General features: G+C 42.6%; 1 protein-coding gene across 19 annotated transcripts in view; it reads right to left on the minus strand.

Annotated features, from left to right (window-relative positions):
- Positions 1–20102, minus strand: part of PUM1 (pumilio RNA binding family member 1) — a 49424-nt gene that overhangs the window by 10772 nt on the left and 18550 nt on the right. For 4 of the 19 annotated variants that reach the window (XM_083513986.1, XM_083514001.1, XM_083513989.1 and 1 more), the window contains exons 4-14: positions 19156–19264; positions 18397–18575; positions 17567–17733; positions 15951–16221; positions 15025–15118; positions 12867–12968; positions 6477–6628; positions 3780–3918; positions 3464–3607; positions 969–1259; positions 131–367 (exon numbers count right to left, since the gene is read on the minus strand). In XM_083513986.1, coding sequence (XP_083370112.1) covers positions 131–367; positions 969–1259; positions 3464–3607; positions 3780–3918; positions 6477–6628; positions 12867–12968; positions 15025–15118; positions 15951–16221; positions 17567–17733; positions 18397–18575; positions 19156–19264 — 1885 coding nt within the window. Of the gene's footprint in view, positions 1–130; positions 368–968; positions 1260–3463; positions 3608–3779; positions 3919–6476; positions 6629–12866; positions 12984–15024; positions 15119–15950; positions 16222–17566; positions 17734–18396; positions 18576–19155; positions 19265–20102 lie in introns of all 19 variants that reach the window. The other 15 variants (XM_083513998.1, XM_083513985.1, XM_083513987.1 and 12 more) reach the window with 5 other exon arrangements.

Raw genomic sequence — 20102 nt, forward strand, 5'->3', positions numbered from 1 at the left:
AAGTTCATACATAGCTTGTTCTTGGCCTATCTCCTAAGCAGAGATATGATTTCCCCAAACGGTCTCTCAGAAGCATGAAGACAGACGTCCCTATTTCCACCCCAGAGCAACAGCAGTAATACCCCCTTACCAAGGTTTAAACTGGAAGAAGATCCGTGGGAAGATAAGGGTGGTGGTGGAGTCTGAGAATGGCCAGGTCCTTGATTAGGCAAAGGCATGCCAACAGGCCCCGGAGAAGAGGAAAACCCAAGGCCATTATAAAAACTGTGCCCAATAGGAGTCAGGTTGCTAGATGTCCTCTTGTACAGGTCACTGCTGCCCGTTAGAGAGTCTCGGCGAGAGCCACTGCCTGTATTAGAGTTTGCAACTGCAAAAGGAAGAAATGGGAGGATAAATCTGATTGGGGCATTGAACAATTGGGAAAGGGAGGATATGGGTATTAACAAGGAGAGGTACTACGCTTTGGCCTAGGAGAAGTGCAAACAGAAGAAATGTGGAGATATTTGAACATGACATTTAAGAACTCCTTAAAGTTAACGGAATGCCCAAGATGAATAGCTTTCTCCTGCTCCACATTTTACACTGTATATTTAGTGGAGAGCTGTACGAAACAGTGGGAATAATGCTGGGAATAAGATGGAGGAGGGCTGGCTCCAAATCCCCATTTGGCAATAAAACTTACTGAGGGCCCCTGAGCTAGTTATTGCAGGGCAGCTGTTTAGAGAAAACGAGGAGGACCAGATGGACTAGCACCCCTAAGCTCTTTTGGAGAAAGGGCAGAGAAAGAAAACATTCCTTGGTACATACGTAAGGCATGTGGCAACTGAAACCATCAGACATGATCTACAGGCAGTAGATTTCTGCTACTGGGTATATCAAGGGCACAACGGTTAAATTTCTTCAGAACTGATTTGCTTGTTCTCGCCCATCACACACAGCCCTCCCCTCAAGACAACCACAACTCCTACCTGCTGTTCCAAAGCCTCCCAGCGCAGACCCCAGTGTAGCACCAAGGGAACTGCTGCTCCCAAAGCCAAGGGAAGTGTTGGCAGGCTGGGCAGAGCCCTGAGAAAAGAGCGAGCTGCTCTGGGAATTGCTTGTTAGGGAGTTGTTGCCATAGAAGGAGCTGGATGCCAGGTTGCTGGTGGGCTGCTGCTGTGGCTGCGGCTGTTGAGTCCCTAGAGGGCGAAATGGTCCATTGGTCGTTCCTCCTAGACCGCCAGCAGCACCATTTGCTGAAGCAGCAGCAGCTGCAACTGCTACCAAAAAGAAGGAAAAAGGTTTTTTAAAACAAACAAACAAACAAACAAACAAGCAAACTGCAATTTGGGAAACATGCTTATAGTGTGCTCCCGTTTTACATTTCCATCATCTGTGCATCATCACCTGTCGTTTACTCCAAAAAACAGATCAGCAACCATTTCCACCTAGCCCCTAGGTCAGCAATACCCAGGTGTGCCGCAAAGCATAAACGTAACAAATTATAAAAGTTCCCATAAGCCTGAAGTTAGAAAAGGCTGACTGCAACATCTCCGCATGGATTTACTGCTCTGACCTCTGTCTTTTCAATCAGCCTCCACAGAGGAAAGCAGTTGTGTTGCCTCTCTTAAATCAAGGGTTGCCTCCTTTCCTTTGTTATCAGTTCTGAGCTCGCTCCATCCCAGGCTGGAGGCAGCGCTGCTGTGCTGCTCTGAGCATAAACAGCTCTTACTCTTTAGCATGCTAAGGAGCAGATCTCTGAAGGCACAAGTGAAGTGTGCCTTTAATTTCAATTTGAGGTAAAATGTTAAAAAAAAAAAAACAAAGATACAGAATTTTTTTAAAATGTTGGAATTTTATTTTTGTTACCTTGGCTTATGGCAGCCTTCACTGTCTTGTTGCCCTCCACACGTTTTGAACTACAAACTCCCATGACCCCCAACCATTGGTCATGCTGGCTAGGGCTGATAAGAGTTGTGGTCAAACATCTGGAAGGCACCACAATCTCCACCCCAGTCTTAGTTGCTACCAACAATGAATGGGCCAGGCTTGGGTCCTGCCAGAAGCCCACTGACTATGAATGGTAGACCTGCCAGGAGTCCTAGTCTACTGCCATAGACCATTAACATGCATTCACTTCTCGCCAGGAGTCCTGATGCACTATTTTCTCTGTTTTCCTTCAAGTTTACTTCAGGAAGGAAAAAATGGCTCAGGCGCATGCATTTCTGAACTCTGCTGCAAATTCTGATGCTAAGAATTCATCTAGGTTGCCTGCTATTCCCCTGGCAAACCACTTCGTCTAATGGTCCTGCTGCTTCTCTGGCAGTTTTCCTAATGCATATGAAGAAAACTATTATTAGCTTTTCTCTCATTAGCAATTGGCTAATGCATCTTGGCTTGATTTATGGTCAAGGTATGTTGTATTCCAGTTTGTGCTCTTTTCACCTCTGGTGGTCTTACTAAAGCAGGTGCCCCTCTCCAGATGTTTTGGACTACAATCCTCTTTGATCCCACTGGAAATGGGCCATGTTTCCAAAACATCTGCAGAGCACCAGGTTGGTGAAGGCTGCCTTACAGGAAACATCTGTGCCTATTACCGTCTCTGGCTTTTCAATCACGCCAACATTTTCAGGTACTTGCTTTGTGTTTTGCCATTTCCAATTTGTAGCAGTATACATTTTATGTAAGCCTTTATTGTATTGGTCTTAAATAAGCTCTGGATGTAATGAAAGGATTTAAAACCTCCCAACTGTCTTTTTTTCAGCTTTCCATGAAATTACTACCCTCGTTCTGAGACATCCCTTCTTCTAAAATTAAATGTAATTGTATTAGACTGTGTATACAACTGACTGCGCACACTGATGCAGCTTTTGATGGCGCTCCTCACAAAGTGGATCAGTTACTTTTACACTAGGATCTTGGGCAGCACTTAAGGTTAAGTCAAGGCCTTGCCTTTTCTTTCCTCTCTTTATGAACATTCATTTATCATGTCTAGTAATACTGCCCATACTCTTGTCTTCACATTTGTGAGGGTAGTCAAAATCACAGCTGAAACATTTTCTGCTCTGGCTGGGCCCCAGGATGGGGCCAAATGGTGTGGGAAGAGAAACAGCTCAGTCGGTAAAGCATAAGCCTCTTAATCTCAAGCTCGTAGGTTCGAGCCCCACACTGGGCAACAGATTCCTGCATTGCAGGGGGTTGGACTAGATGTCCCTTGCGGTCTCTTCCAACTCTGTAATTCTACACTATTTTATTTTAGCCAGGTTTTCTGAACCACAAAGCTTTAGCTTGTGACTTTTTAGTTTAGTGTGTGCTGTGCCTTCCTAGACATGTAAAATGACACCACCTTCAATGTTCAATATAATTTGAATTCTATAGGAGGGCCATTGCTTCAATGGATTTCTAATACACTGACTATATCAATCACGAACATACGGAACTACAGGAAATCACTGCTATCCCAAACTATTATAGGGAGACTTACCTGCTTGTGCTGCTGAGGAACTGATGATGACAGGAGCAGGGGCCACTAGTCGTACTGGAGCTCCTAGGCCATTCCTAGCCCCTGTATTCACCACAAGAGTACCTGTTTGGTCATAGTAAGCTGCAGGAGCCAGCACTGGATAACCTACAAAAACAGGTCAGTTAATCATATTAGAGACTTTACATAACACTCCCCTCTACTGTCTATTAAATGCAATGCCCCCAATGTGCCCGGTGTCCACCGCCCCGAAAAAAAATTCTAGGCTCCTTTTAAAGCTTAGGAAGATCTGCTGCTACAAGGAACCAAAAGCTCCTACCTGGCATTCCTGCTGCCAGCCCCTGCCCAAAAGCAAGAGCCGAGTTCACTGCTGCTGCAGCCACTAATGAGTCAGTTTGCTGGCCCTGTTGGTTTTGATTTGGTGTCAAAGGGCGCTGGCTGGCTCCTCCACGGAGAACCTAAGGCACAGAAAGCAAATGGAGTTATGCAATCCTAATAGTTGGTTAGCCACAGTGGTCTGGGAATATGACTGCCAGTGGCTACTGCAAATTTGATTATGGCAAGTAACAGGAAAAGCCTCTAGTATACACCAAAGGTTTCATACATTCCGGTGGCTTTTCAATGGCAGCACAGAGAAACAAGAGGGTGCCGCTTTCAAAATAGCTCGTCTGCATTCTGTGCTGCCATGCTACATCACCGTCATAGGTTGGAGGGGACTGCAAACACACACATTCTAATCATTCCCAGTAAAAAAAAAAAAAGAACTTTGTAGGGTACCAAGTACAAAGAAGAAGACACTCACTTTGCTGCCATAGAGCAGGAAGTGAAAAAGCAGCCTCATTGGTTACTAGGAAAAAACCAACACTGGCTACCAAGCGCTGCTGAAATGTGTGGACTTTTGACTAATCGGCAATTAACAGACCGAAGCCCGCAATTCTACAAACTTCTGGAAGCTGATCTAATTTAAAATACAGCCTGAACTTCCTTTGGCAACGAATAGCAATAAACTTACTGTATTTTACTTCAGTTTTACTGAGGGAGGTCTTGCAACGTCTATAGAATTTATTACCTTCTCCATGCTATAAAAATATATTCCTAAATACGCACTCTTGTCTTGGATATATCAAAAAGGGACAGATGCATTTTCAATGGGCAAAGGAAGAAACTGGCAACTTTTAACATTGTTGCTGCTTTCTGTTTAGGAAGGTCCAGCTCAGCACACCTGAGTACAAAGCAAGATTCTCATTACCGAACAGCGTTCTCAGTGAGGGCAAGAGTGTCATCACTGCCAGACCTTTGAGGACAACTGGGGTGGCCAAAGAAAGATGCTCTTCTCCATTACTATACACAAATACACATAAACACGTTCTACCTGCCAGCTTTCAGTAACCTATTCCATTGATGCTACACTAGCACAACAGGCACCAACCAACCCCAAATGTCTGAGACAACCCTACCAGGTCCATGGTCCCTAATACTGGGACCATTGTTAAACCCTGATTAATGAGCAACTTTCAGAATTTTTGTTTATTATTACTTTCACATTACATATTTCCCTCCAAGGAGCTCAAGATAGTGGTATAATTAGCCCTCTCCCCTCCTCTCTCACATGCTTTTATCTTCTTAACAACCCTGTGAGGTAGGCTACACCGAGAGACTACAACTGACCAACGGTCACAAAAAGTGAGCTTCAAGGCTGAGTTGCGATGTGAATGGTGTCTCCACAAACCTAGTGCAACACTGTTAACAGCTACAACACACTGGCTCTGCAGTACTCTCTTGTAGCAAGTTCAGAAAAAAATGGATTCTGATTTGCTAAATTGATCTTGAGAAGTTTTTGCTACAATGTAACCATAATCTACATTTTGCAATTTTAAACCCACTTCTTGTCGTACTCAAGCCTTAAGGGTTTACAAACTGTCAGCACACACCCTCTGCTGCCACCTCCACCTCAAAGATTTCATCTCTTCCCTGGAGGAAGAGTTCACAGCTTTTTCAAGTCTATGCTCAGATGAAGAGCCTTTAAATCCCCTCCAAGGTAAACTAGGCATGAAAGGGCAACCGTGTATATTCATTTGTGCTTCTGCCCTGTTCACATAAAAAGCTAAATGTGGGAGTCAATTTCTTTTTCTACATGAAATACAGCATGCAGGTTTGGGAAGCGAAACCTTATCTTAGCTCCTCATCCTTTCCACACTGTGATGAACTGCTTCAAGCACTTTTTGACCAGCTCAACTTCAGTACAGGAAGTGAGACAGATTGCAGAGGGAAAATGTCTGAAGCAATGCAGCTCAGCAAGGTATGGAGAGGGGACATAATTTAAATTCCCCTCATTTGCATGCTCCTCTTGATGTCAAAAAAGATGAACTCATCCTCTATAGTTTGTGTGTGAATGGAGCAGCCACATTAATGAAATAAACACAACTGCATTGCAATATCTAGGTGCCTCAGAAGGCCCCTTTGCCCCTTTTCCAATTTGCCCATTGACTCTTTGGAGCCTGGAAATCAGAACTCCACATGAGTCACTAAAGATGATCTACCCAGCAGCCAACAACTGTGCCTCTCAAAACACCACAAAGTCACCCAAAACTTTTGCAGTATCTAATATGGGTTTAAGACAGGAATGGGGAACCTGTGGCCCTCCAGGTATTATTGGGACTCCCACTTCATCTCTACCCCAACAAGCATGGCCAGTGGTTAGGGATGATCACAGCCATGGTCCAACAGTGCTGGATGGCCACAGCTTCCCCATTACTGGTTTAACAGAACACATCACAGAGAATCTACCTCCTTCTTGACTGGCCCCAAGTTATGCAGATGAACTAGGACATATGTAAAGGGAGCAGGGGCAGCTTAAGTACATTAATCCTTAGGCAACAATTCCACTTCCTCTTTTCAGCCCTGCCTGCAGCAAGAAAGGCTCGTATGTGTTTTTTTTTTAAAAAGAGCTGTGCCTGAAAAAAGGCTGCAGATTCAGGCCAATTAATGGCTGGTGCAAAAGCAGGCTGGTGCTCACCTGTTGCTGTCCTTGCTGCGTCTGCTGAGCGGTCTGCTGATTTGAGGAATTTGTTGCAGCTGCGGCAGCAGCAGCTTGCTGTTGGAAGAGACTGGCAGGATATACTCCCCAGGGAGCCACTCCGTAGTATTGATGAGGGACAACTGCAGGACCTAAAATATCAACAGAGGACTGACTTTATCTCCTGCTGGTGCTTTTGTGCAATTCATTAACAGAACAAGAGCTGTGAAGGGCCAGTGGTTTTGCTTACTCCTCCATGGCGGGAGTAGGGGGCGGTGGAATAACAAAGCTATCACCTCCATTTCCAATGGTCTGCCACTTTCCGAAAAGAGCACTGCAAGTCTTTAAGAACATCATCCACCTGCTCAGATAAAGTATTTCACCTAAGATGCTTTTGCTTCCCATTCATCCAATTGAAAAGTTCTAATTTGGACCTAGCAAAGGTATTCTAGATCATAAAGCTTTTCAGATCACTGTATGTTTACTCAGAAGTAATGTATATACTTTTTCTACCAAGCCTTTAAACCTTGTAACAGACAGGATTGTCTTATTGGTGCAAATGTTTACAATGCCTTGCTGGCATTACCCCTATTTGAGATGCATGAATAAAAGGTGGAGAGCGAATATGTATGAATGTGTGTGTTTGTGTCGTTCTCATACAGAAATAAAAAAAATGCAGCTTTTTCTAGCCATTCACACCCTTTTCTGTTGCTGACATTTGACCAGCTCACAATCGTACAAGTCCCATTTGTCTCTCATCCTTTTCATGGTCAAGCACATTTTGTCAATTTATGCCTTTTTTCTAGTTTGTTCAGCCAGCAAGTGGGCACTTTTCAGCAGCAGCCTTCTTCAGTCTTTAAAAAACTGAAGCACCCCATGCTGTACTTGTATTGTTAGTTCTTCTCTCAACCATTTCACTGGAAAGGTCTTTGCTCCCCACCACCCTCCACTGCTGCTGTTTAGCCTGGCTTGGTTCCCAATTCAGCCTTTGAAAAGGTGCTGGATGGCAGAGCTTTGTATCATTCTGTGGCTATTGCTGGTCCAAACTGCTGCCCGGTGACATTTCAGCATCTACTTATTTATAAACACGCTACATTGCAGGTACTGAAAAAGTGACAAGTCCCTGGTGTTTTCTTGCAGTTTACCATAGAAAGCCACAAATTTCCAAAAGTTCCCCAAATCTTTCAGGGCAACAAGAGACAAAAAATAATAATTTTTAAGTAAAATTTGGTTTTTATTTATTTTTTAAAAAAACATAACAACCTCAAGTTCATTTAATTGGAATAGCCTGGGAAATGAAATCTAAACACAGTACTAAGGGATGGTGTAAAGTGTATGGATGTCCTTAATGTGTCTTTTTTGAAAACATCTAAAGTAATAGCTGTGGAAAGGAATCATTTCCTTACTTCTTGCTTTTAGAATTATCCCCCCCCCCAATGGCAACAGCGAGGAGGAGGATTGTAAGGTTGTCAGCAAAAGGCCAACCCCCATGCCATGGTCCTGCCAAAAACTAGCCCCTGCCCTTGCCCCTGCCCCTGAGGAGATCAATTATAGCTCTTCTAAATGGGATTTCTGCTGGGACTGTAGCATTGGGGGGAAAGGGTTAACCCCCCCCATGTGGCTGTTATTTTAGACATTTGAAGTAAAATACACATTAAATGCATTCACACATTTAATGTTATGCCTAGTTTGACTCAATGTGTTAGAAGTGAAGGCTACACTTATAATGACTTAAAACTATAAAGAATGACCATCTGTCAAACACAGCGCTCAGTATTAAACAAATTGAGCTAATGGTCTTTTCCTTTGTTAACAAGAAATCACAGGGAAAGAAAATATACATTTACAGAGTGTCAATATGCATATAGGTATAGAGGTGATCTGGCTGATAAACAATAGCTTCTGACAAAATAACTCACCAAGGACTCCTGCATAAGCTTAGCAGCCAAGGAATAAAAGGAGACGTTCTCTTGTGGATCAGGAATTGGTTAAGTTGCAGGAAGCAAACAGAATGAATAAATGGACAGTTCTCTGAATGGAGAGATGTCAAAAGTGAGCCCTCAAGGGACTGATATTGGTACCTGTCCTTTTTAACTTGTTCATAAACAATCTAAAAAGTGAGGAATGAGGCGGCCAAGTTTGCTGATGATACTTTGTTCAGGGTTGTTAAAACAAAAAGAGATTGCAAAGAGCTCCCCAAAGGACCTCTCCAAACTGAGTGGGCAGTAAAATGACAAAAGCAAAGCAATGTGAACAAGTGTAAAGTGATGCATTCAGGCCCCCAATTTTATTTTTATTTTTTCATTTCATGGGGTCTGAACTGGCAGTGATTGATCAGGAGCGAAACCTTGGGATCACAGTAGACAGGTCAATGGAGATGCCGACCTGGTGTGCCTTGGAAAAGGCAAATTCCATGATAGGAAATTCAAGAAAGGAACTGAAAATAAAAATGCCAATATCATAACACCGTTACACAAATCTATGGCACAACCTCATTTGGAATACTGTGTACGGTGGTTCTGGTCGCCTCACTTCGAACCGGATATTGTCAAGTTGAAAAAGGATCAGAAAAGGGCAGCCAAAATGATGGGATGTGTAACAATTGCCTAAGAAGAAAGGCTGCAGCATTTGGAACATCTTATGTTTTGGGGGAAAGGTGAGTAAGAAGTAACACGATAGAAGTTTATAAAATTATGTACAGCATGGAGTGAGTGGATAGGGAAAGGTTTTCCTTCCTCTCTCATAATACGAGAACTCCTGGACATCCAAAAAAGCTGAATGTTGGAAGATTCAGGACAGATACAACTAAGTATTTCCTCACACACCACATACTATGGAACACATTCACCCAGGAGGCACTGGTGGCCACCAACCTAGATGGTTTTAAAAGGCAATTTGACAGATTCATAGGGGAGAAGGCTGTCAATGGCTTCCTGCCATAAGGGCCATACTCTGCCCTCCAGTTAGGAGGTAGCAATGCTTCTGAATACCAGTTGCTGGACACCATAGAAGGCAGAACGCTCCTGTGCTCGAATCCTGCTTGCCTGTTCGCCACAGGCATATGGTCTGTCTCAGTAAGAACAGGATGCTGGATCAGATGGGCCACTGGCCTGATCCAGCAGGCTCTTCTTCTGTTCTTATGTACATCAGTTTGATATTGGAGGGACTAGTTGCTCATCACAGAAACTGGGATCCAGAATATGACTTCAGAAGAGGACATCCTGTACCTATCCAAGACAATCCACTAAGCCTGTTTAATCTCTAGGTGATCCTATTCTATCTTACAACCTCTAACTACCCATGATGTAGTTTAAAAACAGAAACAGTGCTTTTCCAAGAGAAGAGAAATAAGCACATTCGTGTTATTGTTTGGCTTCTAGACACACATAAATATTCATAAACTGAAATCTATGTTTTGAAATAAGAGTGTCTCCGTGGAGTAATTAGCATCTAGCTACCACACTAATATTTGACACAAGTTGTGAATAAAGCTTATTAAACAGGCAATGTTTAATGTGCCATTTGCTATAACAGAGAAAAACGTTTTTTGGGGGTTTTTTTATATACAGTTAACATTTGCCTGGATAATGCAGACAAAAGCCCCTACTTGATCCATAAGACCAGGTTATGTCAAGCAACTTTTGTTTAGGAAGTTATCTGAAGTTTAGACAGAAAGCTTGATTTTAATTAAATGAATAAAAGATCAGTACTTTTCCCATGGCAATTTAAACCATGATTTAAAATCACCTAGATTTTAATCAAACTCCTCCCACCCCCATCTGTGGCTAGATAAATGAATTGCCAATGCTATTTTTTCAGATTACCTGCGTGTTTGACTGGGGTGTTAACAGTCTCTAATTAAATGAGCTGTTGTTACCAGCTGTGCAGAGTATCGAATTAATGTTTGTGTGTATGCTGGAGCGAAAAATGTAATTTGAATTTACTGAAGTAACTAGCTTGCATTGACTGTTTCTAAAGAGGGAGTTGATAATTTGGTTTTTCCTGGCCAGAAAAAGAAAAGAGATCAGTAGACAGAAGCTGAAAGCGTGCTTTGGAACTTACTGCACGCATTCATTACATGCTTTTGTCATCTGTCTTACATGGAGTTCAAAGTAAAAAAATTCCTTCCAATAGCACCTTAAAGACCAACTAAGTTAGTTCTTGGTATGAGCTTTCGTGTGCATGCACACTTCTTCAGATACCTCTTTTCGTGTGCATGCACACGAAAGCTCATACCAAGAACTAACTTAGTTGGTCTTTAAGGTGCTATTGGAAGAAATTTTTTTATTTTGACTATGGCAGACCAACACGGCTACCTATCTACTAATGGAGTTCAAAGGTATATGAATAGTTCTACATCCTCTTTTATCCTGGATAAAAATATTGCTCTTCCATTTTGGTGGGAATTTGAACCCAAGCTTGCTTAGCTGAAGTTCAACACTCTGTCCCAGAGCTGGATAGGATAACCTGTGGTCCTAAAGGTGCTGTTTGACTACAACTCCCATCAGCCCCAGCTGACATGGCCAATGGATAGGGATGATGGGAGTTGTAGTCCAGTAACAGTTAAGGAGGGCCACAGGTTCTGCATTCCTGCTCTAGCTACTACACCACACTAACACACAAGCTGAAGATTCATGGCTGAGCAGGAGTTTGCATCCAGGCTCCAAATAACCAAAGCCACCACTCTAGGCATTCACACAAAATCTCCCACGTAGTCATAATGACAGCACAAACTTCTCATTGTCAAAGGATGATAGATCAGCACGTCACACATTTACAACCCATCCCACCAGCTCTAAATGGTGGGCACCAGATTGTATTGCCATTATACTGCCCCTTCCCCATAACTCCAATTCCATGCTTCTCTAGTAACATATGTATTACTAGAAGGGAAGAGAAGAATGAGCAGCGTTTATCAACCACCACCAGCATCTATTCAAGGAGGGCTTCAAGATACAAGTATGCATCTCCTTAAAATAGTTTTAATATTGCAAGTAGGTGAAAATTCATGTCCGGCTCAGAGCAAATGAGTACTTACAAAAAGCTCTCATTATAGAATCAATGTTCTCAGTGAGGGCAAGAGTGTCATCATTGCTAGACATGAGTAAACCAATTGATATAAAGATAAATAGGGCCTGAGATAACGGGATTGGCCTATGTCATGGTAACTCTACGTAACAACAGCATCCCATGGTGGTGCTCAAGTAACCAGGTCCTTGGCCATGTTCCATGAAATTTCCTATATTTAAACACATTTTGGGACAGAGCCATGTGAGAAGTGCCATGCTTTCACACCTCCACTTTCCAAAAATTATGGAAATGGCCTCCCAACTGTTGCTGTCTCAGAATGGGGCAGAAATAGGTGGAGTTAATCATGTGCTCCCTCTTTCTATTTCCAATTCAGGTTCAGCTGCTCAGACTCCCGCCTAACAGCTGGCACTCAGGGTAGTGCAGCAGCAGCAGAGTCCACTTTCCCATGCACCCTCCAGCCTCTGGCTAGCCCCAGAGCTTCAACTCCAGATATTTTGGCCTGGAATGGGGAAAGTAGGAGAGCAGCAACTGGAGGCTTTTTAGAAGATGCTCTCCACTTCATTTCAGTTATGCACGCGGAAGCCCAGAACATAACCTGTGCTTAAGTGGGGAGACACTTGTATAACAAATAAAATAGCCCCGTGGCCCCAATATTTAAAACGTGGTTACGAAAATGTCATCACAAGCCCTTTATTAAAAAATCCCCTGTACCATGGTGATCCTGCTATAGTTTCTCATCTCCCAGACCAATTTCGCAAGAGAATATGATGAACGCATACAATCTAACTTATGCTTTAGACAACGTTGCGTATCTGCTGGACATCCATCTGATATTTCATTTTGAAAGGGGATACTTCCTTCCCACAGAAGTGCAACAGTATACAGTAAAGGGGGTGGGGAGAAAGAGCGTTAACCCCAGCTGTCCAAGCCTTGTATGACTTCCCTTTATTATCTTAAGCTTGCTATGGTTTCAGCTGCTTAAGCTGTGAAGACGCTCGAACACGAGAGCCCTTGCATGCAAGAAAGACCTACATGACCCCAATTCACAGGATCACTTTTGACATGTGTTCAGTAGCAAAAATTGAGCCAAACAACCATGAGCAGAAGAAAAACAGCGCTATGATAGGTTGGTGCTATAACAGGTCAGTTCTACCGTTGTTCTCATGCTGCTACTTGTGCTGCAGAAGCAAAACATCTTTGGGTTCAGTTTTATGCTTTCTCATCCAGTGCTCTACTGCAAGGTGTAAAAACTTTCCACCCATGAGCAGGAAACTCCCCAAACTTACAGCATTATATATAGATAGATAAGATAGACAGATATTTTAAAAAAATAACCATACATCTCATTAAGCATCTCACCTAACGTTGCAGCTGCGGCAAGCCCTGCCGCATAGGGGTCCGTTCCTGGAGGAGCAGCGCTGATGATGTACGGATTGGGCACAAAGGCAGCAGGAGCTAAACCTGCTGAAAACATACCTGTCAGTAAAAACAAACTTGACTAGAACTGCAACCCTACCAAAACGTGAGTGTGTGTGTGAGAGAGATTGTGTGTGTGCGTGCGTGTTTTGGAGATTGAGCAGACTTATCTATCATGGAAAAAGACACAGGTCTAAAATTTGAGCTGTAAAAGTCAGAAGCTTCACTCAGAAAACAAGCAATTAGGGTTGCCGTCTCTTAAGTCTATTAATTTCCATTGACTAAAAAGGTAGCCATGATTAACTGGTGGGCATGAACTGAAGGTGGCAAGTGATGTCTTGGAGGAGTCATGCCCTTCCTCTTTTGTAAGAGAATGCCTGTTGTAATACATGTGTAAATCATTCAAAAGGAGAGCATTCCCCCCCCCCCTTTAGAACAGTACCTCCCAACCTGGTGCCCTACAGATGTTACTGCGGCTTCAAATCTCATTAGCTCCAGCCAGCATGGCCAATTGTCAGGGATGATTTTGATGATGGCTCAAAATATTTAGGGGACACCAGGTTGTGGAAGGCCACGTTAGAACAATGTTGTTGTTTTTCTCTCATCTGCAGATCTAATTGAAGATGATACAATTTACTGACCAAGGTTTCTTTAATCAGATGAGAGCATGTACAATACACAAATTTTCACATTCAGCTGTAAGACGTTGAAAGCTTCCTAAATTTTTGTGTCGGCTCTGGGACGCAGTGAAATTGAAAAGATGAAAACCACTTCATAAAAACAAAAATTATTCCAGGGATATCTGGAAATTAGTCACAGCAAGCATCACACTAGCATCACACTAACTACTTCTACCAAGAACCTTATTACTCATGTGTGTGTATCTTCCTTTGTGACTCTGAGAATTCTCTTAGAAGAATTCAGAACAATGCAAAGGCATATTAATAATAGACTGGAGAAGTAGGAAGTCCTAAAACAGACAGGATACACACACTGGCAGGATACAAAAAGAAGCAGGGGGGCACCATATGGGGACACAATATGTGCACACTGTGAGGCATGCTTTCTTGTGAAGCTGTTTGCACCTCGGAGACAAGCAGCTGTGCAGTTTACAGAAAAGCTTGCCTCTTCAGGAGAGAACATCTGTAGAGAAGTTAGGGGGTGTGAACTTTTCTCTCAGGCATCCACATATCCCTTTCTGGGATGCCAACAACGAATGCAAGGAATATTAAGTGGCAAAACAAAATAAGTGAAGGAAAAAACAAGCAAACAGATGCCTGTATGCCCTTGCATATACATTTCAAAATATGCATGACAACATATATAAATCTTACAAAAATATAGGTTAAATGGTCTTTTGAAAATCTAGCGTAAAATAAATAAAATGCAACACTGAAGTTCTTATTATGGAAAATTGTACTGATCACAATTTAAAAGGGAATGTAAACCCTGGAGGTGGAAGTGATTATCCTTACATACAGTGTTTGGGTCAAACCTAGGAATTACTTATTTACTCAACTCTCATTATTAATTGCAAATATGGACGTTTGCCCTTCGACCAAACGCCCATATAAGCAATTACATGTATATCCATTTTCTAATGGTGCAAAGGAAAGAACGTGAGAGCAAGGTAACAAAGAATGTATTCAACCAGTTTTGTTAGGAAAACCAGAAATAATGGGCATTGCTAATCCACGTTGTTGGGTCTATTCAAAGAGGGCTTTCAGGAGAAAAACACGGAATTATTTAACTACAACTGGTTTGAATATTGCAAGTAGCCCATTCATGTCTGGCTCAGAGCAAATGAGTACTTTTAAAAAACTCTCATTACAGAACCAATGTTCTCAGTGAGGGCAAGAGTGTCATCATTGCTAGACATGAGTGAGCTAAAAACATGATGCTCACACCCCACCAGAGTTACAAACAGTGGAATCTCAAACCTTTTCAACCCCCAATCCCACCAACCCAAGTTCCTATATTACCCCTTGTGTTACCCTTTCAAAACAAATGAATGCTGTTTTGAAAGAAACTCGGAGAAATGCTGATGATCAACAGAAGGCAACCTGGACTCTACTGATAAACAAGGGACTGAAAGGCTTACCTATGTGCGGTTGATGAGCAGCTGCCAATGCATATTGCTGTTGTTGTGCTGCTGTCAGTTGCTGAACAGCGAGTGCATTCGGTCTTTGGAACAGCTGAGAAATCAAATTTAAAGATGTGTTTTACAACTCAGTTACAATGTAGTTGTGTGAACTTTTCTCCAACGGGGCTAAACTTGGTAGGCACCAGGCCTAGGTCATCCAATTAAAGCCTAGTCAGAAAAGATTCAAAATGTGTCTGGCAGCTTATTTTCAATCCAGTGCTGTTAATGTTATGAATGTTAGCACCTCGTTGCCTCAGAGGGTCACAATCTGCTTAGAGTTACTCTCATATTTCTTTCTCACTTTCCGCCAGTCTAATGCCTGCTTCGAGGGGGGCGGGGCGTCCCAAGTGACAACTCTGTATGCAGTCATCAAAGAGCTAAGCTGCATATTTTCGCAGATTCATGCCCCTCCTGAGAATGCAGCTGTGGCTCCTGCCACAAAAGGACTGTGCCACGAATGGTTGCAGAAGGATCTTACAGTAATAGAATGAAGTGGAAAGCACATGCAGGGTAATATTTTATAAAATATACAGTTCTATAAATTAGCTCTCGCTACATGGGTCCTCCTACACTTTAGCCAGCAAACCAAAGCTGATGTTCATTTACTGAGCGGAGTAAGCTCCTCAGCTATGATGACCCTAGCTTTGAAGTGCACAGCCTATATGCTTAACCCATAGTGCAAGTGCCCAGAGCAGTTAGAAATATCAAGAGAGGGGGAAAAGGATGGGGATATCCAGCCGTTTTATACATATCAAAGGAAAAAGTTGCATGGTTGGTACACAGAGGTTATTCCAGGTGCATAGGTTTGTGTGTGCAAACCCATGGCCTGCAGGAGACAGAATGGGGGGGTGGGGAGGATCCATATTAATCAATGCAAGATCTACCTGTTGTTGAGAATTGTAGTCAAATAAGCCCACAGTTGCTGCAGCTGAATCCACAGGTACCTGAGTGCCAGAGTAATCAAACTGAAGCGGCTCCATGCCAACATGCTCCATGGGATCCAGTGGAACACTCTGGGACTCTATGTTGGAGAAATCCTCCACAGGCTTGGCACCATTCGTACTAGCTAGCTGGGCTAAGCCCTCAGATCCATTCTGGTTTGGCCCTAAAAGATCCACATCATTTGCAGAGTTCTGGCAGTTACCAGGTGTCCGACTAAAGGAAAAGAAAAAGCATCACAAAACAGTTACTCAGAGCAAAATTCTTATTTTTATTTTTTTTAAAAAAACACCACCATCAGTGTCAATGGCAGGACAGTTTTAAAATGATTTTTTAAAAGTTGTGTCTTTCCCCCCTTCCCATCTTTTTGAAACACCAAATAATTCACCACCATCACCTGGCTGTTTTGTATTGTACATGTATTGTCATTGCTGCTGCTATAAGCTGTTAAGAATTCCCTTGTCTCTCATTTTATCCCCAATATCTGCCCTATTAAACTACATCTAAAACTCTGGGGTTGTTGTTTTTTAAAGACCTTGCCTTCTGTTTCATACAGCTGCCAATAAATTTGTTTGCAACACTCACCTTGGATAGCACCCTTTACCACCCCAACCCATCAGATATGGCAATCTTCTCTCTTCTCCTGAACTTGGAAATGGGGTGATGACAGAGGATCCTCCCTGCAGCCACTGTTTGTGGGCTTTGTCGCCTATATTTTGCCTGCCCCGATCCTTCATCCCCTCCTTGGTTTGATTCCGTGTCTCTTCTTCAGTTACCGTCACCCTCCACCCCTTCCAGATGTATCACATTTCCTTTGCCCTGTAGCCTGCTTCATGCAAGGAAAGCAGTTCTACTTGTGCAGGTTGCCCTAAACCTACTTAGATCATGGGTGTAAACCACACAGGGAGTTTACATGCAAAGAAAAGGTTCCCTGCTGCAAAAGTTCAGCTTCTAGTGAATGGAAGGTGCATTCATTCAGCAAGTGTTCTCCCTATTCAAATATATACTAGACACTGTACTACACCAACTGTACCCTTCTCCCAAGGGATTGTCTCTCATTACCCATCCCCAAACATGTTCCCTGCCATTTATAAATGGGCCTGCTCAGGGAGACTGCAACCCACCTACAATTCACAGCTGCTTTCATGAACAAAAGTTGCATTTGTTTTGCTATTTTGTCCCTGCACTTTTCTTAACTATAGGAAAGTGTGCCCAACCACAGCAGCATATTTTAACACAGATTATTCGTTGGCCCTGAAGAGTTCTGTTGACAGCATAGCATTTTCCTGCCTCCTGCTTCAACTCACTGGATCCCTTGAAAAGCCACCTCTGAGGTGTGGAGAAGCCGTCAGATGGGAAGAAAGTAGGTTAGCTGAAAGAGAACCCAGCCTGGCCTGCGTGAGCAAAAATGTGTTCTTTTCGGATCTCAAAGGAACACCAAACAAATGTTGATTACAACTAGCAGCTCCCAAGTGAAACCCAATTCCTCCCTTCTGCTCTACTGCTTTCTAAATTACAGTTCCAGTACTTTTTTTGGACTCACATATAGGTACATACTTACCTAAAATCTTTTGCATCAGCATCAATTCCATTTTGTACAGGCAATCCATTTGCCTTGTCCATTACATCTACCTCTTCCTTCAAATCACCTAATTTATCACCATCAAATGTGCCCTTGTTTTTCTTGTCCCCTTTATCATTGTCGTCACTCTCAGCATCCCTTGGCCCCTGTGTAAAATATAGTACTTCACAATGTCTTCTTTTTAAAAAACAACCACCACACACATCTGAATCAAGAAATTTTACAATTAGCATTTGACATCACCCTAAAATCTGTTTCAGCTTTACTGCTGTTGCTTATTTTACTGTGCAATTTATAGCGGCATCTTTGATGCGCTTAATCCCCACCCCTGAACACACATTCATGTGAATGCAATTGTGCACACATAATGGAAACCCTACTCAGCTGCCTCTCTGACTTTTGAGCTTTCTTCAGAACCTGTTTGCACATAAAAACCTAGAACTATCCTTTTCTTCAGGAAAAAAGATACAATTTCAGGAAGATGAATTTTGCACCTAATGCCACAATCTGCATTTTTCCTGCATTCTTGCAGAATTGTGACATACAATCTTAAGTTACTCAGTGTTAATTCTGTTGAATAAACTGTCAGTGCCTATCATTAAAAAGCAACTGAATGTTCACTTCTGGGCCTAGCTACTCTACTCCCTTCCTGTCCCTTTAAAAAACTATCCTGTATCAGCTTCATATTTTGGGCATTTAGAATGTAATCGATTCCCCAACTGTTCCAAAACTGTGGTGATGAATTGGACTTAACAGGAACAGACAATGATTTAGAGACAGTGACACCAGATATCATCCACTATACTTACAAATCCTCCTTTTCTGAGACAGGAATCCCCCGGGGATGAGCTCAGCACATACTCTACCATGCTAACTCCAAGTCCACCGCTTTCCGATCGTGGGGACAGCACTGAATTAACCTCATTATTCACATGAAAACCCTGGCCAGGTCTTCTCTGAACCATGATTGGTTGGGAAACAGAATGATCTGCAACAAAAACAAATGGCTATATTTATACATATATCAGCAGCAAAATTGAAGGGGCTCAGCATTAGATTACTGTGCATCTTCAGAAAATGTGCTTCCTAACTTCCTCTGAACAGCTTAAAAGTAAGGCGAAAACAGGAGGGAGAGAAAATGCAGTCTTCAAGAAAATGCAGAATTCAAACTAACATGAGGTAACTGATGAAGACACAGCCACAAGAACTGCCTTGTAATTACTCATGGGATACCCATCTACATCTTTCTCCAGTAATTTTCATTCGTTCTCTCATGTTGCCCCCTTCCACAGAACCAGAGAAAACAGTGACAAACAGAGCTAGACCTGTCTTCAACTGTCCATTCTACATCCCCCACAAACACAGACAGATCAGCAAAGCCCTGCATTAAACAAATTTCAAATAGGAGAACCTTGCATATCTAACTGTGCTGTACAACTGTTTAGGGATATTATTTACCTCTTTTCTAAAATGTTTCTACTATAGTGCTTTAAGGAGCTGTGAGGAAGAGAGAAAAGAAAAGAGTAGAAAAACTTGCTCCAAATGATTTACGTGATGGTTTGAGGTACCTGATGTCCCCCAAGCGCTGTCTCTCCATTGATCACCCAAAAATATTCCTTTTGGTCCATCTTTGCTTGAATCATCAGACTCCCAAAACTTTTTACCTGGCAAAAGCTGCTGTAAAACAAAATGAGAAATATACAGTATGTTTAAAGGTTATCTTTAAAGATAAACTAAGATATTAGTATAGGTGTGCCCCAAACTTACGCAGGGGTTACATTCCAGGCCCATGTATGCAGAAGCAAAAATTGTGTTAAGTGGAGAAACCCTTCTAAACACCCTTTAAATGCTCTCTCTGCTGCTCTCTCTCCAATCCAGACCACAAATACAGTATCCAAAAATATCCACAAGAACTGAAGCTCTGGGGCTGGCGGACACATGGGAAAACCAATTTGTGGAGTGAAAGAAGTGTTCTAGCTCTGGAAAGGGGACAAATGCATTATTATTCCGTCCTGTCCAGCACAATAATGGGGATCCTGGTTAGAAAACGGACACATTAATAGCCAGTTTCATTAAGCCATGATGGAAGCACCAGAGGACGGAGAAAATGAGGTGGAGACTTGTAGGCTCCACAGAAGCAGCAAACTTGAAAACAGGGTCCAGAACTAGACAGACCGTTGGGTCTGATCTAGTGGGGCTCTCCTTTGTTCTTAGGTTTAGCAAGTCAGGAATTGAACAATTGAACAGGAAAAACAAGTCCCCTTTCCCTCATGTTGTATAGACATGTAAGCCTGTAGGCAGGTTCTCTTTTCATTATTTCCATACATACATGATCCAGCACATATTAGAACCTTTCAAATAATAAATGACAAGTGGGACCTGCAGTAAAATGTTGCAATGTGAAGTGCTCCTGCTCAGTGTTCATGCTAGCCAGCAGTAGTCAGGCAGAGGGCCTTCTTGGTGGTGGCACCCGCCCTGTGGAACGCCCTCACATCAGATGTCAAGGAAATAAACA

The sequence above is a fragment of the Podarcis liolepis genome (genome assembly GCF_965112155.1).
Source record: "Podarcis liolepis genome assembly, chromosome: 7".
Lineage (NCBI taxonomy): Eukaryota > Metazoa > Chordata > Lepidosauria > Squamata > Lacertidae > Podarcis > Podarcis liolepis.